Source organism: Macrotis lagotis, chromosome 1 (assembly GCF_037893015.1).
Source record: "Macrotis lagotis isolate mMagLag1 chromosome 1, bilby.v1.9.chrom.fasta, whole genome shotgun sequence".
In the NCBI taxonomy this organism is placed as follows: domain Eukaryota; kingdom Metazoa; phylum Chordata; class Mammalia; order Peramelemorphia; family Peramelidae; genus Macrotis; species Macrotis lagotis.
Genome location: NC_133658.1, coordinates 521,107,202 through 521,133,700, shown reverse-complemented (window position 1 = coordinate 521,133,700; position 26,499 = coordinate 521,107,202). Strand labels below are relative to the sequence as shown.

The window sequence follows — 26,499 nt, the reverse complement described above, 5'->3', positions numbered from 1 at the left end:
AAGCAATATAGCATATTCAACAAAGTGGTGTTCTTTAGAATACAAAAAGTTAAAATCTGATCTCACACTTTGTAAGTGATCTTATTTAAGTCACTTAAACCTTTTTCAAACTCAGTCATCTTATCTATAAAAAATAATAGTAGAACCCATCTCATAAGGTTATTGTATTTAATATTATATTAATATGAATATTTATATGTGTGCATATATACATAAAAGTTTGTGTTGTATTTTTGCAAACCTTAAATGCTAAAATAATGTTATATAATATTATTCAGGTAAGAAAATCCAGGGATCAAAAGTGGGGAAGTGAGTAAAGATTAACAATTAGACCACCTATAGAAAGGAAATGAGATGAGTTTAGGAAAAAAAAACCTGGAATGGAGGCAAGTTATAGTAGTAATGATAAACTTCAACAATTCATCTCTCTGTGAGATTTCTGCTGTGAACAGAAGAGCTGATGGATGAATGATTTGCCATAAAGACAATTTTATTCTTTAAAAGGAAGAGAGTGACAAAGAGAAATGCTACTTTGCATTTCATTCTAAAAAACAAGGACAACTTGGTTACTAAAGTGAAAAGTAGAGAAATCATGAGGTGTAGCTACTTCAACTTAGACTGTGTTTTAGAGGAGAGGGCATCCAAGAATAACCTTACATGCACCATCAATTTTAAAATGACAGATTTCAAACTTTATGAGAAAGGATAGGAAATTCTTATGTATTAAAATTGTATAAAGTTGGCCCTAAGGGGAATGAGAAGTTTTCTTGAGTAAAATTTTGAAGATACAAGCAGAAATTATTATACATATGAAGATTTTTCTTATGTTTTGTTTTTATTTTAGTGTTTTATTTTTATTTAAGTTATACAATAATTAGGGGAAAATATTTGTATCTCTATGCACATTATATTATGAAATACAAATATACTATTAATACACTATAAAATACTTTATATTGTCATAATTAACACTATTTTGTATAATACAGTGTACATACCTAATAAGCTATATGATCTGATCTGGTGTGACATAATATGATATAATATGACACAATATTATATGATACAACACAATACAATGTGATATATCATAATATAATGGAATATAATGTTGACCCTTTTAGGGACCAAATTTGTCTCCTCAGAACTGATGCTGAATTCCTAGGTTTCCTCTCCTCTCCTCTATATTATATAAAATTAAGTTGCCACTTGTAAAACTTCCTTTATAAAGTATATATTATATGCTTCTATCATAATAGATATTGTACAGTATCAACAGAATATATTATGTGTAATGTATATTATGTACTGGTAAACTGTACCATGTATACATTATATGTATAGCATATTATAATTTAAATGTGTATCTGTATCTGCATACATACATATATATATATATATATATATGTATATATATGATTTTAAATTAAATCAAAATGAAAGGTTTTCCTTTCTTTTGTCAGAATCCATTCTCTGAGATAGAAGAGGATGGGATAGTATATAGTGTATAGTGTATAGATGGGATAGTGTATAAAATGTAAGATAAGAAATACTATCTTTTGCTAATGTTCTCTGATACTCACATCTCTAAGAGACTGGGTTTGAAGTTAGGAAGACCTGTGTTCAAATTTTACCTCAGACATTTACTAGTTATATGAATCTGGATAAATCATTAAATTTCTCTGAGCCTCAGTTTTTTCATCTGTAAAATTTCAATAATAATTGCATATATCTGACAGGGTTGTTGCAGGGAATCAAAGATAATATATGTAAAACATTTTGCAAACCTTAAAAGTTTTGAAACACAAGTTATTGTTATCATAGGTGCTAAGTAATCTCTCAATGTTCTTAAAACAGTATTGTTACTATACATTCTCTTGATTCTGATCATTTCACTTTCTTTATTTCATGTAAGTCAATCCATGTTTTTTTCCTAAGATCATTTAGCTCATTATTTCTTATATTGTAATCATATATCACAACTTGTTTGCAGTTCTTCAATTGATGGACATCCCTGCAATTTACAATTCTTTGCCAGTACAAAGAGAGTTGCTACAAACATTTTAGAACATTTAGGTTCTTTTCCTATTTCCCTAATCATCTTTGGAAGGAGATCCAGTAGTTGTATTGTTACATAAATGGGTATATGCAGTTTAATATCTCTTTTCTGCTTTCCCTTTCCTTGTACTAAAATTCTTTTAAATATAATGCTTGATTTTATGTACTGACAAAATAGGATCCTGCAACATCTTTTTTTTATTGACAGTTTTTTCAAAGGACAAAGTCAAATTTTGATTCAGAGCAATGGAATGAATATATTTACTGAATATAAATTAATCATGGAAGCTCATCTGTGATTTTTTAAATGAATTAAAAAATAAAAATAATGAATCTTTTTTGCAAATAAGCTTTAATTTTATTTTTTCCAATTACATGCAAAGTTAGTTTTCAGCATTCATCCTTTTGCAAGCTTTTGAGCTTCACATTTTTCTACCACCCTCTGTTCCCTTCCCCTAAACCTGTCAGCAACCAAGCTGATATAGATTATACATATACAATCATGTTTAACATATTTCCATATTAGGTATGGTGTGATATCAGAACTAGTAGGGGAACAAAAGATTATGAGAGGAAAAAACAATATAAAAGAACATAAACTGAAAACATAAAAACAAAATAAGTGAACATAGAACGCTTTGCTCTAAATTAAGCCTACAAAATTTTTTCTCTGGACATGGGTGGTATTTTCTATAATAATTCTCTCAGGATTGTTCTTGATCATTAAACTGCTGAGAAGAATGGTGTCCATCAAAGCTCATCTCACAATGTTGCTTTATTTTGAGCATTATATAAATATTTTATTTGTTTTCCAATCATATACAATAGAAGTTTCTACCTATCATTTTTTTTTGAAGAAAGATTTTTTTATTTTGAATTTTACAATTTTTCTGCTAATGCTGTTTCCCTCCCCCCCCCACCCCCACAGAAAGCAGTCTGTTATTGTTTCCAGGGAATGCATTGATCTAAGTTGAATGTGATGAGAGAGGAATCATTTCCTTAAGGAAGAAAAAATGAAGTATAAGAGATAGCAAAATTACATAAAAAGATAACTTTTTTAAATAAAAGGTAATAGTCTTTGGTTCTGTTTAAACTCCACAATTCTTTCTCTGAATACAGATGTATTCTCCATTGCAGATACCCTAAAATTGTGCCTGACAGTTGCACTGATGGAAGGTAAGTTTTACCATCATCACCATGTTCCTGTTAGGGTGTACAATGTTGTTCTGCTTCTGCTCATCTCACTCAGCATCAGTTCATGCAAAGCCTTCTAGGCTTCCCTGAATTCTCATCCCTCCTGGTTTCTAATAGAACAATAGCATTCCATCACATACATATACCACAGTTTGTTAAATCATTCACCAATTGAAGGACATTCACTTAATTTCCAATTCTTTGCCACCACAAACAGGGCTGCTATGGATATTTTTGTACAAGTGATATTTTTACCCTTTGTTCATAATCTCTTCAGGGTATAGACCCAGTAGTGGTATTGCTGGGTCAAAGGGTAAGCACATTTTTGTTGACCTTTGGGCATAATTCCAAATTTGTCTCCAGAAAGGTTGGATGACTTCATAGCTCCATCAACAATGTATTAGTGTCCCAGATTTCCCACATCCCTTCCAACATTGATCATTGTCCTTTCTGGTCATATTGGACAGTCTGAAAGGTGTAAGGTGGTACCTCAGAGATCCTTTAATTGACATTTCTCTATTAAGTAGTGATTTAAAGCAATTTTTCATATGACTATGTATCACTTTGATTTCCTTATCTCTAAATTACCTTTGCATATCCTTTTGACCATTTGGCAATTGGGGAATAGCTTGTCTTTTAAAAAATTTGACCCAGTTTTCTGCATATTTTAGAAATGAGTAACCATTGAAAGATATAATATAAGCCCTGATAACCATCCTGAGCATATCCCATAAGTTCTGGTATGTTGTTTCATTATTGTCATTATCTAGGATAAAATAATTTATTATTTCTTTAATTTGTTGTTTGATATATTCATTCTTTAAAATGAAGTTATTTACTTTCCAATTAGTTTTGGGTCTATATCTCCCTGACACAATATTGCATGTGATTTTTATTGCATTATGATCTGAGAAATATGTATTCACTAGTTTTGCCTTTCTGCAATTATTAGGTTTTTGTGCCCTAGTATCTGGTCAATTTTTGTGTGTCATGTATTGCAAAAAACAAAGTATATTGATTTTTATCCCCATTCATTTTCTTCCCTAGGTTTTCTAAAAATCTATTTACCTCCTTAACTTACTTCTTGTTTATTTTATGGTTAGATTTATCTAAATCTGAGAGTGGGAGGTTGAGGTCTCCTACAAGTAGAGTTTTGTTCTCTATGTCTTCCTGTAACTCCTTAACTTCTCCTCTAAGAATTTGGATGTTATCCCATTGGGTGCATACATATTCAGTATTGAAATTACTTTATTATCTATGGTACCTTTTAAGAGGATATAGTTTCCTTTCTTACCTCTTTTAACACTATCTATTTTGCAGCTGCTTTGTTTGAGATAAGGATAACTACCTCTGTTTTTTTTTTTCACTTTAGCTTTTTCACTTTTACCTTTACTCTATATGTATCTCTCTGCTTCAAATGAGTTTCTTGTAAGCAGCATGTTGTAGGATTCTGGCTTTTAATCCATTCTGCTATTTGCTTATGTTTTAAGGGAGAGTTCATCCCATTCACATTCAAAGTTATCATTACTAACTCTTTATTCCCCTTCATGTTATCTTCTCTCTGTTTGTATTCCCCCCTTCTCCCCTCTATTCATATTTCCAAGTATTTTGTTTCTGACTACCACCACCTTCAATGTGTTTGCCCTCCTATATCCAATGCCCCTCCCTTTTTTCCCTTTCCCTTTGCCCCTTATTCCTTCCCTTCCGTCTACTGATTCCCTCTTTCTTCTCCCCTCGCCTTTCCCCCTTTTAATACTTAAAAGGTAAGTTAAGTTTCTTAACTGAGTGAATTATGAAGCCAAATCTGATCAGAGTAAGATTCAAGCAGTTCTCAGCTCCTCCCTTCTTCCTCTATTTCAATAGGTCCTTTGTACCTTTTAATACAATGAGTTTTACCCCATTCAGTCTCCTCCATCCTGCTACCTCTTTACTGCCCTCTTTTTTTAAGGAGGTATTGTTTTTAAATCATTCTGATTCACAGAAAAGTCATGAGTGTCCATCACTTCTAGCTAAGTATACTCTCTCTAATAGAATTACAATTATTGAGATTTATTAGAGTCTTTCTCTCTGGTAGGGATATAGTAAGTTTTATCTTGTTGGATAGTAGTTTCACAAATAATTCATGAGTGTCCAACACTTCTGGCTAAATATATTCTCTTTATTAGAGTTACAATTCTTGAAAGTTATTAAAGTCTTTCTCCCAGGTAGTGATATAGCCAGTTTCATCTTATTGGATAGCAGTTTATTTTCCTTTTTCACCCCCTCGCCCACCTTTTTTTAACCTTTGCATGTGCCTCTTGTGTCATCTGTTTGCAGTCCAAATATTTTTTAATATTTATTTTTTTTAATTAAAGATATTATTTGAGTTTTACAGTTTTGCCCCAAATCTTACTTCCCTCCCCCCATCCCACAACAGAAAGCAATCTGTCAGTCTTTACTTTGTTTCCATGTTGTAGGTTGATCCAAATTGAGTGTGATAGGAGAGAAATCATATCCTTAAGAGACAAAAAGCCTAAGAGATAACAAGATTAGACAATAAGATATCTGTTTTTTTCTAAATTAAAGGGAATAGTCCTTGAAGTTTGTTCAAACTCCACAGCTCTTTATGTGGATACAGATGTCACTCTCCTTTGCAGACAGCCTAAAATTGTTCCCTATTTTTGCACTGATAGAATGAGTGAGTACTTCAAGGTTGAACATCACCCCCATGTTGCTGGTAGGATACTGCTCATCTCACTCAGCATCAGCTCATGCAAATCCCTCCAGGCTTCCCTGAAATCCCATCCCTCCTGGTTTCTAACAGAACAATAGTGTTCCATGACATACATATACCACAGTTTGCTAAGCCATTCCCCAATTAAAGGACATTTACTTGATTTCCAATTCCTTGCCACCACAAACAGGGCTGCTATAAATATTTTTTGTACAAGTGATGTTTTTACCCTTTTTCATCATCTCTTCAGGGTATAGACTCAGTAGTAGTATGCTGGGTCAAAGGGTTGAAGTCCAAATTTTTATCAAGCTCTGGTCTTTTCATCAGGAAAAGTTGGAAGTTTCCTATTTTATTAAATTTCTATCTTTTGCCCTGGAAGAGAAATTCTCAGTTTTGTCACGAATTCTTGGCTGAATTCCAAGTTCCTTTGCTTTTTGGAATATCACATTCCAGGTCCTTCAATCCCTTAATTTTGATGCAGCCAGGTCCTGTGTAATCCTTACTGTTGTTCCTTAGTATCTAAATTCTGATAGCTCTGGGATTTGGCCACAATATTCCTTGGCATTTTCATTTTGGGATCCCTTTCTGGAGGGGATTGATTTATTCTTTCAATAACTATTTTCCCCTCTGGTTCTATGAAATCATGGCAGTTTTCCATCACTAAATCCTGTAATATTAAGTCCAGGCTTTTTTTCTCTTCACTGTTTTCAGAAAGACCAAAAAATCTTAGGTTTTCTGTCCTTGATCTATTCTTAAGGTCAGTGGTTTTGCTGAGGTATTTTACATTTTCTTCTATTTTTTTATTCCTTTTGGTTTTGTTTAACAGACTCTTTTTGTCTCATGAAGTCATTAGTTTCCACAGACTCCATTCTTTTTTTTAGAGAAGAATTTTCTTCATTAACCTTTTGCAACTCCTTTTCCAATTGGTCAATTCTATTATTGAAAGAGTTTTCATTTGACCAATTGAGCTTTTAAGAGAATTGTTTTCTTTTTGCATTTGTCCAATTGTATTTTCCAAGGATTTGTTTTCTTGTTGCAAGGTGTTACTTTTTTCAACCAAATTTTCCAACTGGTTTTTAAACTCCTTCCTGATTTCTCCAAGGAAGTCCTTCAGTGCTGGAGACCAAATCATATTCTCCTCAAAGGTTCTAGGTCTTTCTGAGTTAGCATCTTTTTCTTCTAGGAATTTTTTTATGGACCCTCCTTCTCACTGGCCTCTCTTTATTTTCCTAAAATCTTGTATTGGGGGTGGTGCTGGTTCATAGAGGTTTGGTGTTGAGATCCCTAAAGGCTTAACTCACTGGGTTTAGTAACTTCAAGTGGGCAGGCCAGTAGGGTGTGCTGGTTTCTTTCTCTGGAGTGTCTGTGACCTTGATTTGAGTCCCTCTCCCTTGGCTTGGAGGGGGTTGGTTGAAATTATGATATTCTGAAAAGCAAGGGAACTTGGAATGCAGCCAAGAATTCATTAACTGGGAAAACTGAGAACTTCTCTTCCAGGGCAAAAGATGGACATTTAATGATACCTTTATCTTTGAACAATCATAGGTTATGCCCTGGGGCAAGGTACTTATTCTTTCTATTTATACCTGAGGGAGCTCTGCTGCTCACACCTAAGCCTGGGGGTGGGGGGTGGGGTGGGTTGTAATTGTTTTGTTCTGGGAAGAGGCTTCAGCTGAATTGAAGGTATGAACACTTGAGTTCCTCCAGACCAGAGGAGCCCAGGGATTGATGTCTGTCAACTCTCCTGCACTGGAACTCATCCTCCAGTCCTGCTGGTAAGCCCCAGATTGTCAGTCCTATAGCCAATGCCTCTACTCCTCAGTTGGCTCAGGCCTCCACAGCTGCTCAGACTAGTCTTGCTCTCAGGCTCTCACTATCCTGTGCTCCTGGCACAGTCTCTATTTTCTGCACCTGGCTCACTCAGGATCCAGGAAGACAAACCTTGAGGTGGGTATTCTTCTCCTAGCTTCTCTTTCTGGGTTTTATCAAATGGATTTCTGTTAAGAGGTTTGTTTCATATTATATATGAGGGAAGATCAGGAGACCTTAGCAAAGTGCCTGTCTTCTTGCTGCCATCTTGGCCAGAAGACCACAGTGTTGCTTTTAATGTATACAGTGTTCTCCTGGTTCTACTCACTTCATTCAGTATCAGTTCATGAAAGTTTTTCCAGGCTTTTCCAATATACATCTGCTCATTATTTCTTCCAGAAAAACTAGTTGTAAAAATTGTTTCTCAGTTATCTTCATTCCTTCCAATTTCAGTTGCATTGATTTTATTCCTGCAAAAACCTTTTCTTTCCTCCATCCTATCTTCCCCCATTTCTACTTTCCTTTCTCCTACCCCTTATCCCTCCTCAGCAATGTTTTGCTTTTGAATGCTTCCTACCTCACATTGTCCTTTCCTGGTCCCCGCCTACATCCCTGTAGGATAGAATAAATTCCTAAACTCAATTGCTAATGTATATCATTCCCTCTTTGAATCAAATCTGTTGAGAGTAAAATTTACTCCCCTTTCCCTCTATATATTAGGTCCTTTGTGGCTCTTCACGTTATGCTAATTAGCCTCTATTGCCTCTACCTTATTCTTCTAGTTTAATTTTTTTTCAAATCTTAATTGTTTTATACCTGTCTTGTACCCATACACTGTGTCAAAATACCCTCCTTTCAACTGTCCTGATAGAAGTACAATTCTCAAGAGTCATAAACATCATCACATCATATTGAATTTATGTCCACATCTTCTGTCCAATACCATCCCTCCCTCTGTCCAATATCATCCCTTCAGCTGAATTGAAGGTATGAACTCTAAGTTCCTCCAGACCAGAGGAGCCCAGGGATTGATGTCTGTAACTCTCCCACACTGGAACTCGTCCTGCAGCCCTGCTGGCAAGCCCCAGATTGTTAGTCCCACAGCCAATGCCTCTGGGAAATAGGAATACAACCCTTATGAGCTAAGGTACTATCATATCTTGATCAATTTATACCCACTTCCTCTGTTCAAGTACCCTTCCTCTGTTTGTCCCAATAGAAATACCCATACTCACTGTCTAATTATATTCCTTTCAACTGACTTAAGAGAAATAGAATTCTCAAAGAGTCATAGGTAGTCTTTCCATTTAGTACTATTGAATAACATTTTTTTTCTTTCCATTTACCTTTTTAATGCTTCTCTCAAGTCTTGTATTTGAACATAAAATCATCTGTTCGACCCTGGTATTTTTTTTTTCAGATAAATCTGAAAATCCTCTATTTCTTTGAAAATCCATTTCTCCCCTAAAATAATATGCTGAATTTTGCAGGCCAGTTGATTCTTGGTTGTAATACACATATCTCTAAGAACTGCAGTTATATCTGTGCATCACAGCCTTAAGCACACCTACTATATATACACCAAGAAGATCCATGGAAGATGTGAAAAATGCAGACTTTGGTCAGAAGACTTTTACAATTCCCCTCCTTAACCCTAGGAAATTTTGACATGACAATGATAATAGACAGTGAATTTTATGTTGATTGACAAACTTACCATCTCTTAAAATTATGGGAAGGGGGGAGAAAAGAACCATTGAGCTAAAAGAGGCAGAATATCAAGGAAGAAGAGTGCAGGAAGGGAGACTCCAAGAGATAGCACTTTGAAACAAAAGTTGTGTGGATTAATTTTATAGATGTTCTTTGTGGAGACAGGTTTTTCCTAAAATTTGTTGAGGTTGCTGATAGAATCTAATGATTTTATTTATACTTTCCCCCTTTCCCATTCTATTTCTCCCCAGAAAAAGCAGGTTGTTCAGTCTGAGTCTCATCTTCCCTCTCCTACCACATCTTCCCAAGAAAATTTTATTTTTGTTCACAAAAAAGTTTATTTACATTTAAGAATTTAAACATTCACTCTATCTCTTAAATAGACATATTTGAAAGAAAAGAAAAATGCTGTTAACCACCTGCACCACTAGTAACCACTATTATTGTTAGAACACAGCATAATAGTGAGTTGTACATCTGGGACAGAGACAGAAAGAGAGAGATAAACAGAAGGAGAGACAGAGAGAGAGAGAGAGAGAGAGAGAGAGAGAGAGAGAGAGAGAGAGAGAGAGAGTCTAGAGAGGAGGAGAGGAGGAGAGAGATTTTAAACTGCAGTATTTTTCTGAAGTATGTCTTGGCTACAAGTTTGAAGAAAAAGGGTTCGTTGATACATTTGTGCAACTTCTCAGGACAGAGAAAAATTTCTCAAGAAAAATTACTTAGAAGCCATGACTGGGATGTAGCTAACTAGTTGGAATGATATTGTTCATTCAAAGGAAAGCTAAAAGGAAAGTTGCCTATCTACCATCCAGTTTAACAGTCAGATATAGGTTTAAGGCTGTGGGGTTGGGAGGCGATGATATCATCCAACAAAGTAGCTCTATAATGTACTTTTCATACAAAGAATAAGATTATTTTTACTTACCTTAATTCCTTAATATTTGAGTTCTGGCTCTACTTTCTGGGCACCAAAATTATAGAATTCTCAATTCAAATTGCCATTATAACTTGTTCGATCCAAACCCTTTATTTAATATACAAGGAAAGTGAAGCCTAGAGAAACTATTTGACTTGCTCAAGTTGACACATCCTCTGAAGTAGAAGTAGTTGTCATGATAAAAGCAACTTCTCTAAGTTGAAATTTATTCCATGAACATAGGATAAATTCTTTGCTTTGTCAGTTCCAATGCAGTGACATCCTACACATGTTGTAGGAATAAAGCCTACATATACAGAATGATACTGCATAATAATCCATTGCTACTAAACTATCATGCTTAGTTATACATCTGAGTAGAACAGACATGGAAGAAAAAATATTTACTTTTGTATAAATAAGGGGGACAAACAGTCTCTATTATATCATTTAAGTAAGAAATTCAACATTTAGCAGGTAAAGTCGACCTGTGAAAATAAATGTGATGTGTACTTATAACTGACAAAGCTTCAAATTATAGGTCACATTCCCAAATATTAAAAGGGTCTCAACTTGCTTGAAAATAGTCACAAGCAATTAAGAAAACCAAGAAATAAGAGGAAATAAATAAAAGTCACAGTTATTTTCAGTTATTTTATAGGAAAGCTTGTGTGTGTGTGTGGTGTGTGTGTGGTGTGTCTGTGTGTATGTGTGTGTGTGTGTGTGTGTGTGTGTGTGTGTGTGTGTGTGTGTGTGTGCAGTATGATGTGAGGAAGACCAGAGAGGGCAACTTGACTTATATTACAACTCTGAAAGGAACAGTCAATCAAAAATGTACTTCAAAAGAGAATGGGACCCTAGTATTTCAAAGACTGAGATTTATAGACCTGGCATCAGGGAAAAAGAAATGGAGCCCAGAAAGATGGTTCCTAGTTCCAGGAAGTAATGTAATGATTTTATCTTCAATTGTTTACTGATTCTTTTCTATGTGAATCCCTAGGACTTAATAATTAGTGTTTATTTACAGATTTTGGTTTTGTACTTAGCAAAAACTATACATATTTGAGACATGTTGAGGTTCCTTTGGAATTTCTTGAAAATATTGCTTATCACCTGTGTCAAAAGAATAATGAACCTTCTGGCCCTAATTTGTCCAGACCCTTTCTGCATTAACAGAGTAATCAGAAAACTAGCAGAATACCCCATATGATGAGTTGCAAGTACCATCCGCAAATTTTAAGTGTGAAGCTGATGCTAAAGCATACAGAAGGATAAAGTGCAGCAGTGTCAGTGATCACCAACAAAAGCTCACTCCTCACTCTTCAACCAATGAGATGGATTCTAAGACTTTGGGTCTTTCCCTGTGACAGAGGAATAGAGTAAGTAGTTAAGATGAAGCTCTGTAGAGGTGCATACATGGGATGTGACATATACAAAAGCAGTGACTGAAAAAAGTCATGTTCACTGACAACTATTTTGGGAAAGATCTGAAAAAAATCCCTTTGTCTGGAATGGATAGCCTCAGAGAATATTCCACTAACCTGAAAGTGAATGCTCTCATTACTGAACTTAATAGCTTCCAAGTGTCATCCATTATGGTGCCACAAAAGAATAGAAAAGTATGTATTATGTGTGGGCTGAACTTTAAACTAGAGAACAGAAGTTCTCTAATACAACATGCCAAGGATTCAAGATGTCCTGCTAAGCAGCCAATGATATTCTCTATTGGATTTACACCAGATTCCAACAGCAGAAAAAGATAATGAAATAACTGCTTTTCTCTGTCTAGACAGATTTTTACCAGTTCTAACATGTCTTTTTTAAGTTTTTTTTTTTGCAAGGCAATGGGGTTAAGTGGCTTGCCCAAGGCCACACAGCTAGGTAATTATTAAGTGTCTAAGGCTGGATTTGAACTCTGGTCCTCCTGACTCCAGGACCAGAGCTCTATCCACTGTGACACCTAGCTGCCCCTCTGACTTATGTCTTGAATCGTCTCAAAGGCATTTCCTATCCTTCCAAAAACTGATGAAAAAATATTGTTGGTGACATGAATTAACTTCAAATGTTGATTTACCTTGATGACATCACTGTCTTTGGGACAACCCATGGAGACCCAAGAGGAAAGCTAGTGAAATGTAGGATCAGTTAAAAGAAAATGACCTGATGCTTTCACTGGACAAGTACCAGTTTTATCGAACCTCTGTCAAGTATTACAACACAACAGAGTGTGAACACTGACTAATAGAAGCTAGAAATTCTCTAGACATGGTCAAGACTAAAAATCCTTCAGGTTCTGACAACTTTTCTCAGATTTGGCAGCTACTATTCAACATTTGTTTAAAAACTACACTGCCATTATTAAAATACCAAATGACTGCACTCATCTTTGAAGATGTGGAGAAACAAACAAACAAAAAAAAAGACAAGTTTTTTAGCATGCAAAAAAATCTCACTGGACAGACAGACACGTCTTGGTCAAGCTGCTTGTAGTATGCTTTCAAGTCTTTTGTCCTATTTAGAAGTTTGGAAGAAGTAGAAAGCTTGAGAGCAATAGTTCATTTGGCATAAGAGATGTAAATGACTGTGAGATCCATCATCCTACCCAGAGGCAGGAGTTTCTGGCATAGGAGGAGGAGTCAATGAGATATAGCAAGTAGGTATTCATCCAGGTCATGATAGAGAAATTCAAAGATGTTTGTTTTTGCTGGCATCAAAGGGTCTAGGATAGTACATTATACTTTGAAAGGGACTCATAACCTGAACATTTAAGGTATACTCTAATAAATATGTTGTAAATAGTGAGGCTAGAATAAAAATCTTGGTGGAGTCAGTATTGTACATGCATACAATGCCACCAGGAATATAGATATTGACTTTATATCCTACTGATATTTGGATACAAACCATAATTACCTATGGACTTGTGTTTTGGGGTCTCTGAGAAAGAAAAGACTACAGAAATTCACATCTATTATATCTCTAATAGAGGGAAAACCTGGAAGGAGTTTACTACCTAGTCATATCTTCTGATAGCAATAATGCTAAAAGAAATCATAAAAACCACTTAACACTTAACAAAGTGTCAGAATCCAACTATAAAATAATGGCACTCCTATGATAAATAAGTTAGTAGGACAATGTAGGACAAAAAGTGTTTTGTTGTTTAGACATGTTCAGTTTTGGCTGACTTTGTGATCCCATTTGGAGTTTTCTTCGTAAAGATACTGGTGCGGTTTAACATTTCCTCCTCCAGATCATTTTACAGATGAGGAAATAGAGGCAAATAGAGTTAAATGACTTCTCTGTGGTCATATAGTTAACGTGTCTAAGGTCAGATTTAAACTCTTGAAAATGAGACTTACTGACTCCAGGCCTAAAACTCTGTCTACTGTACTACCTACCTGCCCAATGGAAATTTATCATGATAACTCATTTACCAAGTTAGTTGGATTTTCAAATGGGTTATGGTAAAGTTGAGAACCATTTGCCTCAATATTAGAAGATGCAAAAGAAGATGCCTACAAATCAAACAAAGTTTGTCTGATGCAAGCAAAGAAATATTTAAAGTGAACTTGATGTTATATACTCTACTCCTCTAATTCAATTGATAGTATATTAATTAAGCAGCAATGAAACTAAAATATCTAGTACTTCAGCAGCTAGGACACTCAATGGACATGGTTCAGTGCTGCTGGCCCAGGAGTCAGGAGGACCAAAGTTCAAATCTAGCCTCAGAGGAGTAAGTTACTTAATCTTGTTTGTTTGTTTTTTCATCTATAAAATGAGATGAAGAAGGAAATAATAAACGACCCCAGTATTCTTGCCCCCCCAAAAAAGCCCAAATTGGGTCAAAGAGAGTTAGACATGCCTGAAATAATTCAACAACAGCAACAAACAGCTTCAGCCAAGGAAACTTACAGGGGACAGATCATTTCCTCAGAAAATAATAGCATTATTTGTCAACCTAGGTCCTTTAATGCATCAGATTTAGGTGAACAAGACTACTGTTCTGATGAGGATTATGATCAAACAACTCCACTGTCATTGGTAGAAAGAGAGAGAGAGAGAAGCACAGAAGGGTTACTTGTGACTATGGTAATTTAGCATGACCTGAGTAAAATTGAGAAAAGTTATACATGGCACCAGATACTATTAATATTTACTCTTAGGATGTATGCTTTGAATGTAATTATCTATGTTCATTGGTCTATATGTTAACTAAGGATACAACTGTATATTATATTTTCATGCATTGATTTTGCCTTGGATTGGTATTAAATGCCTTTTATGTAAAAAACATAAAAAATAAGTAAGGTTATTAACTGAATGGAGATTCAGTTAATAACATTGCTTATTTTTGATATTTATCTGTTGTGCCCTTCAGTAGGAGTATCATTGTTATTATTTCCATGATTAATTCAGTATATAATTTAGACCTGCAGTCAATGAAGCTAATAAACATTTATTTAGCACCTACTACATGCCAGACACAGTCCTAAGTGATAGGGATATAAATATGAAAAATAAAGTCACAGCAAAATCTCAAAAATAAATGCCAAAATTTAAAAAGTCAAGTATCACTTGAACAAAGAGATATGAGAATATGTCCCCACCCTTCCCCTTTGTGGAGGTGGGGAGTTCACAGATGTTACACATTGCACACTGTTTTCAGACTTTTTCAATATGTTGATCTGTTCTGATTGTATTTCTAAAAATATTATTTGTCATATAAGATTGCTTTCTTGGAGCAGGGGGGGGAAGGAAAATTATGGATAACTATAGTGATTTAAAAACAGAAACAATCAACAAATTAATTTTTTTAAAGACTGTATTGGACCACAAAACTAAGACTCCAATATTTAATAGCTATTTGTTTGTTTGTTTTGGCAAGGCAATGGGGTTAAGTGACTTGCCCAAGGTCACATAGCTAGGTAATTATTAAGTATCTGAGATTATATTTGAACTCAGGTCCTCCTCACTCCAGGTCCAGTGCACTATTCACTGGGCCACCTAGCTGCTCCTTAATAGTCTTTTGGTTGCTTAAGACTTAAAAATCAAGTGCACAAGTAGTCAAGCTCTTCAAATCTCAAGTTCAAATTCAAAACCAAAGCATTAACCAAGCACTTATAATGTAACATGAGCTATGTTAAGATATAGGCATATAATTAATAAAAAGAAAGCAAACTCATGGTTTGGAGCATATTTTTTTCATGGAATTGAAACCAGCGAGGTTAGCAGATGGAAAGTGGAGTTATCTAAGAGTCCAATTTCCACCCTCCAAATAGGAAGGCATTGGGAACTTTTAGGCTGTTTCCAGTTCTACAAACAGCTTGGAGAGGACTTCCTATAAGTGTGTGAATCAACATGTTCTTCTAACCAAATAGTAAAAGCAGGGTGGAGGAGGAAGGAGAATTGAAAACTAGAGGAATTGCTGAATATCTTTTCCATGCTTTTGTTGAATATATTTATTTTGTTAAATGTTAAATAAGTAGCAATCTTTACTCTCAAGTAACTTGAAATTTATAAGTGAAGATAACATTCAAAAGGAAGCTGAAAAGTGAGTAGGTGGGGGCAGAAGAGCTATACAGGAGATAGGTGGCAAAATCAAAGAAGTCCCCAAATAGTACAGCCAGGCAAAAAATGCAGAGATATCTGAACTGAGCTCTCTCTCTTTAAATAGTTTTCCAGGTCTTGGTTCTACCCTCTAAACAGAGAGGCAAAGCATAGTATTGAGGAGGATCAAAGCTTATAGGTTCTGGGGGTGTCTAGGTGGCATAATGGATAGAGCATAGGCTCTGGAGTCAGAAGTACCTGAGTTCAAATCCGGCTTGAGACACTTAATAATTACCTAGCTGTGTGGCCTTGGGCAAGCCACTTAACCCCATTTGCCTTGCCAAAAAAAAAAAGTTTATAGGTTCTTAAAGACTGGTGAGATTATCCCACTAATGAGGTCAAGTGTGTATTCAGGGAAGACTAGTAGCACTGATGTGAGGGCTATCAAGTCCTTTTCAGGATTGCCATGCACCTTTTTGTTTGCAAGGCAATGATGTTAAGTGGCTTGCCCAAGGCCACACAGCTAGGTAATTATTACGTGTCAGAGGCCGCATTTGAACTCAGGTACTCCTGACTCCAGGGCTGGTGCTCTATCCACTGCACTGCCTAGCCACACTGCCATACACCTTTGATGTCCAAGTGTCCCCCAACTCTAATGTCCAAGAAATTTTAGCATAAGAAGTGGAAGCAGACTGATAAACCCATTTGGGCAGACAGGCTAAACTAGGTAGAAGATAACCAAGGGATCTCACAACCACTGTTTGAGTTCAAAGGCCAGGGGAGTGTCTACCCTAAGCATGTGTAGATTTTTTTCCCCTGTGTAATGGGAAGGTGAGATCAATTTTTTCCACCAGTTATAAAGGTAGCTGGAGTGAGATTTGGGATTGGTCAAAGACATTGGAGGTACCAAAACAAAGTTTACTTTATTGACTTTACATAACTTTACATAACTTTGCCTCACTAAAATCCAATTTATTTGCATGTCAAAAATATAATTTGTAACATTTTCCCATTTTTACCTATCAGTTTTGGTGACCGGCAATTGACAAAATAGAAGTTTCAGATACAGTGACAGTTATAGTCACCACCCTGCACATAGGTAACCCAGGCCTTCCTTCTCACTAAACTGAAGCAGCCAGGGGATTTGGTAATTTCCTGGGTGGCTGAATATGTCTTTGAAGAAAGCAGTATTTACCTCCTAGAGAAATGAAGGGACTAGAAAAAGTCCCCTAAATGTCTGCTTCATCTGTTTGCCATGGTGGATCCACAAAAAAATCTGTGAAATCTTTTATGAAAGATGAGGAGCAGGTATCACATCCAAATTGCAGTCCTCAGTGAAATAAACTGGCAAATGAAAGCCCAGTTACTAAAGTCAGAGCTGGATATAATTTTTTTTTCTAGAGCCCCACAGTGAAGGAAAAAGCCATGAAGCTGGTATGGGTTTGCAATCAAAACTAACCTAGTCAACAAGCATGTATGCCTAACAAAAGGAATGAATGATAAACAATGAGATCAAAGAGAAATTTTATAAAGACTTGGACATCCTCAATGTGCCCAAAGAAGACAAGTTTGTAATTCTAGGATACTTTAAACTCTGTAGGGAGTTCTAAGGAGCAATGGAGTTGGAAACAGTCACAACAAAGGTCTCTTACTAAGTAAGGAAGACTTATGCATCTCATGACCTTACCATCTGTTTTTCATTTACCTAAATGCAATGAAACTCCATGGAAGTACCCTTGCAACAAACAATGTCCTTTAATTGTTTGTATCACTATAAGATGAAATAAGATATGATAGTCAAGAAGGTGATATGTCACACAGAGTGCTAGACTGATCAAATAAAATTCACACATTTAAAAACAACATTGATCCCCAAAGCAACACAATTACCAAAAGACCTGATGTCAACAGATTAGAGTGCTTCTCTGAGTGGAAACAGTTTGTTGCTAACTTGACTGGAAAGTTGAGCCAACATATGGTTGGCAACAGTGATACAGAAAAGAAGTGGGCAGCTTTCAGAGAAACAGTATATAGCACTGTTTTTATATTTCTGAACCAAAACACTCACAAACACCTCAGGACTGGTTTGACAAAAATGATGGAGAAATTCAGAAACTATTAAATAGAAAAACAAGAACTCAAAAGTGTTTATCAGCAGGATAGTTCATCTTTCTCTAAGAAGGCAGTTTTTTACTCCATCAAAAGTAAAGTACAAATAAAGCTTTGAGAGATTTAGAATTCAGAGGGTAAATGAAATTCAGTTTTACACTGATACCAGTTATCCAAAGCACTTTTATGATACCCTGAAGATCATTTTTTGGTTCAAGACTTATGATGCATCTCAATCAGGGATGATGTTATGATTCTGGAGAAATGGGCTAAACATGTCCATAGTATTCTTAACAGAGCATTATCTATTAATGTTGAAGTCACTAAGAATATACATCACATTGAAGTCAATTCCTATCTAACTGATTTTCCAACTGAAGGAGAAATTTTGAATGCCATTAGGCTCCTCTCATGTGGCAAAGTTCCTGGTGCTGATTATATTCCAGCTGATATTTATTTATAAGTCAAGGAGTCCACTGCTCCTACAAAAACTGACTGATATATGTATATATGTATATATGAAAGGGAAATAGGTTATTCTATGACAAATACAGCAGGGAAAGGTCAAGATTCTTGCCAGATTCCCCCTTAATGGACTGATTCTTCATCTAGAAAATGTTCAAATACCCAAGTGCTAGTGTAGCTTCAGAAAGGGCTGCAGTTTGCTATCCAGCAACTGCAGGAGAAATGACAAGAGCAGAACAGAGGTCTCTCCATAAAGTTAGTCAAAGTAATAAAGGTCTTTGATGTCAGCTGTGAAGGAATGAGGAAAACTATGGCTGAATTTTGTTGCCCAGAAAAGTTCATTAGTATTGGATGTCAGTTCCATGATGGCATACTTGCCCAGAGTCTGAATAATGGGCAACATTCTCTTTCTTTCTTTCCCCAATCATCAATGGAGTGAAGCACTGCTGCGTGCTTGCTTGCATGTTTTTTTAGTATGATGTTTTCTGCAATGTTGTTGGATAACTTCAATGAGGATGAAAATGGCACCAAATTATTGTTGTTATCTATTGTTGTGCAATGGTGCTCTATGATGACTTCTTGGTATATTAGTTAATAATCTTTATGGTCTCTTATGTTTTAGTGACTAATAATTATCAACCCTCATTTTAAATGCCCTACTTTCTTCAGTTATTTCAATAGATGCTATAAAATTCTCAATATAAAATATTCAACACAATTATCTTAAATTTATTACAAACATAATATGTCAAATTTAGAAATAAAGATCAGAAAAATCCAAGGAATCTGCAAAATCAGCAGTCCAACTCAAAGATGCATTCACTGGTTATAATGTGTCATCATTTTGTGCAACTTTCATGTAAAGTTAAATAAATCCCAGTGCTGACACATTCATATGACAGTGTTAAATATGTCATTAGTTCAATCTAAGTGTAATGAATGACATAAATCAGAATCCCTGAAAGTTATTTTATCCTTTTTTTAAAAAAGATCTGTCTATATGAGAAAAATAGTATGAATACTATCAAAACTTGTCTGGTCACATGCAAAAGAAGAGAAACAATCTGAAGAGGTTATACACATTTTAGTAATAGTGAATGGCAAAAGTTTGACTAATCAGTATAATTCTACAACATAAATATTTAAAAGCAAATTTTTAAACATGAGTATAGGAGTAGAAATAGGAGATCTGAAAAATCCAGAAGTGAATTATAGTTTCACTATAGACTCAGACTTCCTACATTAAAAAATCAATAATTGCCAATTAGCAACTCATTACCCACATATGAAATATCTCTTACTTCTCTTCTCTTACTCAGAACCAACATTTCCCTAGGTTCAGTTCATATCTTACCTCTTTCATGAAGTTTTTTTTTCAGATAATTCTGGCTTTTACTTGACTCTTTTTTTCTAACTTCCAGATAATAGAAAAAAATACCCCATAATCAAAATAACAGGATTTTATTCTTAGTCTAATGCTAACTGTATTTAGGTGAGTAAACAAGACCTTTTGAGCCTCAGTTTTCTCATCAATAAAATGAAAATGATATTTTTGTACTACTTAACCTCACTAAGAGGAAAGAGTTTTATAAACTATATGAGATTTCAATGGGAGTGTCTGCTTTACTGTTATGGTTGTTATTCTTATTATTATTGTTTCATCTTCTCATGATCTTGCTATTTTTCTTGTAATTTAATATTCTATGGACTACTGTGCTGATGGATAAAATAATTTCTGTTTGTAATTAAATAAGTTCCTTAGAATGTGAGTTCATGTTCATCTTTAGTAGAATTACTGAATATTCAAAATGATTCCAGTAGAAAACAAGAAAGCAGCAAAGACAAATACATAATCTTTTCTCAGAGAATTTTAATCTTCACTGACATTATATATTATGCATATATACATAGATAAAATTATTGATGTTCAACCATGTTCAATCATTTTCAATCCTATTTGACTTTTCATGACCCTCTTTGGGTTTTCTTGACAGATTTTCCCATCATTTCATCATATCATTTGCAATGATGATCAAGCTTTAAGTTCTTTAAGTATATCCTTTCTGCATTTTTTCATGGCAATATCCTGATTGAGAATTTTTTCATAAAAAATGTCAAACAGGTGATTTGACAGAAATGACAGAAATTGACAGTAATGTCTGTTTGACATTTCTTTATTACCATATTATAGTTTGATTACATGTGGAAGTCACCCATTGTGTTCCTTTATATGGCCCTCTTAGATGCTAGCCATTTTATAGACTTTAAGCTCCCTAAGAGGAGAAATTATGCAGATCTTTGTATTTGTATCCTTAGTTCCTAGCACCATATCAAAAACACAAGAGACCATCAATAATTGTTCATTTATAATTGGAAGTCTTTGTCTGGAGATAAACCACCTTTGACTACAGAAAGCAAATCCAGAGACCAACAAATCTATTGCCAGTTTTTATGTTGTTTTATGAAGTGAAAACTGTTTAATCCAAAGGTATTTCTGCACATTTTTAACTTTATTATGTACTCTAAGAACATTTATTGTAGTTCATCATCTTTTTTACTGAGGAAGTTATATTTTTTCTATATTTAACTTTGGTTCATTAGTTCTAAATAGTCTTAAAATGCATTAATTTAAATAGGATTTTTTGTCATATTCTTGTTGACCATTTTATCATACAAAAAAATATACTTTTATTAGGTGTGGGTGTAACAGCTACTTGTATAGGTTGCAGTCTTCTTTCCATTTAGCATTGATATCAGCAGGCCAGTCTCTTCTCATATTCACCTACTACTTTCTCCTTAATAGTTTAATATTTTCTATGTCATACCTAGAGGAGATCAATCTATTTTTAAATATTCCCATCATCTATTAATTCAATCTGACCTTTGAATACAAGGTTATGGCTTCTTGTTTCTTTCTTTGGATATATATAGAATGACATATTGATAGTCTTAAAAATTTCTTAAGATAAAAGAACTGTTTCATGTATTGGGTGAGGTGGGGGGAGAGATAGTAGTCATGCAGATCTATATAATCCACATACATAAAATGATTGGTTTAGGTCTCTCATTAATTCATAAGTAATTTTAGTTCTAATTTTATAGAGATGATAATGAATTTAAAGTCAGGCATAATGTTAATATCACAGAATTTAGAAACATCCTCATTTTTTAAATAGGGAAATAGACCCAGAAAAGTGAAATGATTTACCAAAGGTCACAGAGCTAGTGATATAGTTAGTAACAGACAGAAACAATACCTTATAATATGCTATATTCTCTAAATATTGATATATTAAACTTGCAAATGAATACTAATAGATTAAACTATGTTCATAGAGATAAAATTTGTACAAAATTTGCAATGTGAACTTTGCTGCATGTTCACTGTTTCATGTGCTTATATCTTATCTTCCTAATTTGATTAAGAACACGAGACTGGCAGAAACCATGCCAATTACTTAACTAGTCCACAGATTTCAACAATGGGAAATTCTTTCTAATCATAAAAGTTACAAACTTTCCTTGCCTGCCTATCTAGTTTTTCTTTTTCCCCCATCCTCCTATAAATTCAGCAAAAGGAACATATGCACCACATTGGAAACTTTTTCTCATTTTGTCTAGATATGGCAAAAATAGAAGTGGAACACAGGGTAATCATAGGGTAATCATCTCAGTTTTGCCATGTGGCCAATCTATGTTTCTTTTTCTTATCATGCATATCTCAGATGACATCTTTCACTTTGATACTTCTTCAAAGATTCTCACTGATTTTATGTTTATTATGAGCCCATTGAACACCAAGTAAAACAAATTTTCAGTACTTCCGAGACTGAGATCTCACAATGTTTCAGAAAAGTACAACAGTGTTATAAAACTGATATTAAAAACTGGGCAATATGCTTCTCTTTTAAATCCAACAACATTTAGTATAATGCTGGGGACAAAGTAGATATTTATGTGTTAAACAATCTTGTTGATAATTACAACCCTTAAGTTTGAATAGTAAGGATATATACATACATACAAACGTACACATTTGCTGGTTCCCTACCTGCTTGTTCTAGTTTTTGTGGAGCTTCCATATTCACTGCTTTGAGTTTGTTTTGTGGAAGAGAAGGAATGTAGATTTTCTTGGGGATATCAAAATATTCTGGAAGGCTTAATTCCGTGGTATATAAAATCGATTTGGACTTTGCATTATGAAAAAGCATACGAGTCTGCAATTAAACAATATAAATAGAATACAAATCTTACTGCATTTGTTTCTAAGATGAAAAGGATAATTATTTTTTATTACAACAGATTTCAAGAAAAAGTTTAATTTTTCCATCCACCAAGATATTTTCTTGGATTATTTCTATGGAAATAACTACAATTCTAAGTGATATCTAAAACTGTTTAAAAAAAAAGAAAAACAATATTTAATACAATCACATAGGTTAGAAAAGATATAATAAACATCAATCATTCACTAAAAACATTTTAATATATTATACACCAAGTAACAACTCTTTCCCTCCCCATCTCCAACCAGGTCTTTCTCACATGAATTATTCAGTCTTTCCAAATTTGTAATGTACAAGTGAGTTAGAACCTAGATGCTAGATTTTAAATTTATTCTAGCAGCAAGGTGCAGGACCTCGATGCCAGTACAGTTTCAAGCCACCTTAAAAAAAAACAAATCAGATTAAAAAGAAATTGGGAAATTTCTTTAAAAAAATAAAAGTACAATATAATATAGATAATGATAATTTGTGGCTTTTAAAATTAAAATGTAGCACACAGAAAATATATTTCTATTTGAGTTTAATACAGCTAAAGGGAAATAGTGTCAAACAGAGTGCCAAATAGAGTGCTCTATATTCAAATTCTATTTCTGCTCTTTACCAGGTTCATTCAGGTAAATCATTAACTTCCCCTGGCTTAAATTTCCTTAGGTAAAAAGATGAAATTGGCATTTAATATTCTTTATATCTCTAAAACTTTTTTAAACTTAATTAATTTTAGCTCATTATTTCAGTTAATTTATATAATATTGAATCTTGATTCTATCAAACAATATCTACTCTTTCCAATTTTGTGTTAACTTTTAAAATAATAATTCTCATATTTTTTCAAGTAGATCTTTCAAATATTCTAACTAAAATACAATAAAATGTCCTATCTATTGATTTGGGGATTGCTTAACAAACCATCTAAATATTTTGTTACATCTTTATTCTCATAATTATCTTATTCCAAGAATTCATTAATATACACAAATATATACCCACATTTCAAGCAGAGCTGATTGTTTGACATTTCTAAAGTTCATGATAGAAAATGAAAAAAAATGATCTGTAACTTGATAAGGGAATAATAGACTCTAATTCAAGGGTAAGTTTTTTGGACAAAAACTAAAAACAAATGAAATCGTTGCTAGAAAAAATTTTAAATGACTTAAAATTTAGAAAAAGATATTATTTTCTCTAGTAAAAGCTGAAAATTTATTCCTTTCTTATCAAAAGATACAAGTTCATTATTCTTTCACACACAAACATCTTTTCTTAACGTGCAGCAGCAATCAAAATAGAAATGAAGTGTAATCCATGAACTCCTACTTTAAAATGCCTATCAACTTGAACAATAGCTAAAAAATTTTTGTTTCCTTTTGTGAACTTCTAAATCTTTTCTTCATAACTATATAACTAGTTTTTGCTTTTTAAAAGTTGTAATTAATATCATTTTCTGACCTTTTTGATGTTTTAGTACTTAACATAGACCTTTGCACTTTCTTTGAATCCATAGTATTGATTTTAATACTACAAAAATATACTAAAAGCATACACCACACTTTTTTTAGTCATTTACCAAATATTAGATAAATAGACTGTTTTTAGAAGGGCTTTTGTTTTTTTTATCCATGCAAGTTTCTCTTTTTTTTTTTGTAATCTATGAATACAATGTTTAGGTTAAAGTCCTAGTACTGGGATCAGTGAATCAAAAATACACAATCTATCTTGTTTTCAAACCATGATTGTGTAATTCACAGCCACATGATACTAGTAGTATAACAGTTTATTTCAGGGGCAGATCCAAGATGGTGGCATGAGAATAGGCTTTCCTAGGAGCTCTCTCCAAAATATTTCAAAACCCTTAAAATTATGACTAACTAAATTTTCAAGAGACAGAACCCACAGAAAGATCCAATAAAAGGTAACCTAGAAGATTGTGGAAAGGCTCTATTCCGCAGGGTTGGAGGGGGCCACAGCACAGCCAGGTTCACCAAGCCAAACTGAAGGACCTTCAGCCTCCCGGGAATAGCCCATGGGGTGCCTGAGTCCCCAGAAAGCTGGCTTTTGGCAGCAGCAGAAGTTTCCTAACAGCCAACCCATGGATCAACACAACAGAGCGAGCATGAAGCCTAGGCCAAGTCAGCCCTCAACACAGCCTTGGCCCTCAGAGCAGCCCAGATCCCAGGAAATGGGAACAGTCTACAGAGCCCCCCCCCCCCCCCCAGGGAGCCTCCGGGCAGCTGTTCCTAGAGCACTCAGCCCCCAGAAGATAAAGGGGTGGGGGAGACTGTCAAGGGCTCTCCTCTGTCTCTGGCATAGGACTCTTGAGCTTTGTCCATATTCAGACCCTAGTCAGTCTGGGGCCCTCCTCCATAGAGCAGGGACCATCCTCGCAGCTCCAGAGCAGAGGGGTGTGCTTGGGGTCATCCACAGACCAAAACACAGGTCAGGAGAGCAGTCAGAGCCTCTCATGAGACTTTGAAGGAACTGAGGTCCTTGCAGGGGCCAATAACAACTCATAAGCTTGGGAAGCACCTCAGAGCACAGACTGGGGAAAGGAGTAAGCAGGAAAAAAGGATCCTGAGAATAGACAATAACTTTGGTCCCATGGAAGATCAAAACACACGCTCAGAAGATGACAAAGTCCAAGTTTCTGTATCAAAGCAACGAAGAAAAATAGGTGTTGGGCTCAGACTATAATAGAGGTCAAAAAAGATTTTGAAAATCAATTAAGGGAGGCAAAGGAAAAAATTGGGAGGAGAAATGAGAGAAGTGTAGGGAAAACATGAAAACCAAGTCAGCAGCTTAGTCAAGGAGATCCAAAAAAAGGCTAAGGAAAACAACATGTTAAAAGCCAGTTTAGGTCAAATGGAAAAAGCATTAACAAAAAGTTAATGAGGAGAATAATACCTTAAAAAGCAGAATTGGCCAGATGGAAAAGGAGATAAGAAAGCTCTCTGAAGAAAACAACTCCTTCAAATATAGAATACAGCCAAAGGAAACTGATGATTTTGCAAGGAATCAAGAAACAGTAATACAATACTGAAGGAATAAAAAACTAAAAAAAAAAAAACATGAAATATCTCATTGAAAAAACAACTGATCTAAAAAACAGATCCAAAGAGACAATTTGAAAATTATTGGGCTACCTGAAAGTCAGGATCAGAAAAAAGAGCCTTGACTTCATTTTTAAAGAATTTTTACAGTCAAATTGCCCTCATATCCTAGAAGCAGAGGGCAAAATAAAAATTGATAGAATTCACCAATCTCCTCCTGAAAGAGAACCCCCCCAAAAAATCCCCAGAGATATTATAGCCAAATTCCAGAACATCCAAGTCAAAGAGAAAATATTACAAGCAGCCAGAAGGAAACAATTTAAATATCACTGTACTACAGTCAGGAATACACAGGACTTAGCAGCATCTACATTAAGGTCTTGCAAGGCTTGGAATATAATATTACAGAAGACAAAAAAGATTGGAATGCAACCAAGAATTAACTACCTAGGCAAAACTGAACATAGTCATCCATGGGAAAAAATGGACATTTAATCAAACAGAGGAATTTCAAATATTCCTGTTGAAATGGCCAGAATGGAACAGAAAGTTTGATCTCCAAGTACAGGACTAAGGTGAAGCATAAAAAGAGTGGAAGAGAAGGTTAAATTATGAAGGATTTAATGATGATGAACTGTGTAT

At 34.6% G+C, this 26,499-nt stretch overlaps 1 protein-coding gene across 1 annotated transcript in view; it reads right to left on the bottom strand.

Moving 5' to 3' along the window:
- The window catches only part of CFAP47 (cilia and flagella associated protein 47), a 931,170-nt gene that overhangs the window by 530,686 nt on the left and 373,985 nt on the right, over positions 1-26,499 (bottom strand). Inside the window, exon 40 of the mRNA XM_074210630.1 lies at positions 22,579-22,744. Within this exon, the coding sequence (XP_074066731.1) occupies positions 22,579-22,744 (166 nt within the window). The remainder of the gene's footprint in view (positions 1-22,578; positions 22,745-26,499) is intronic.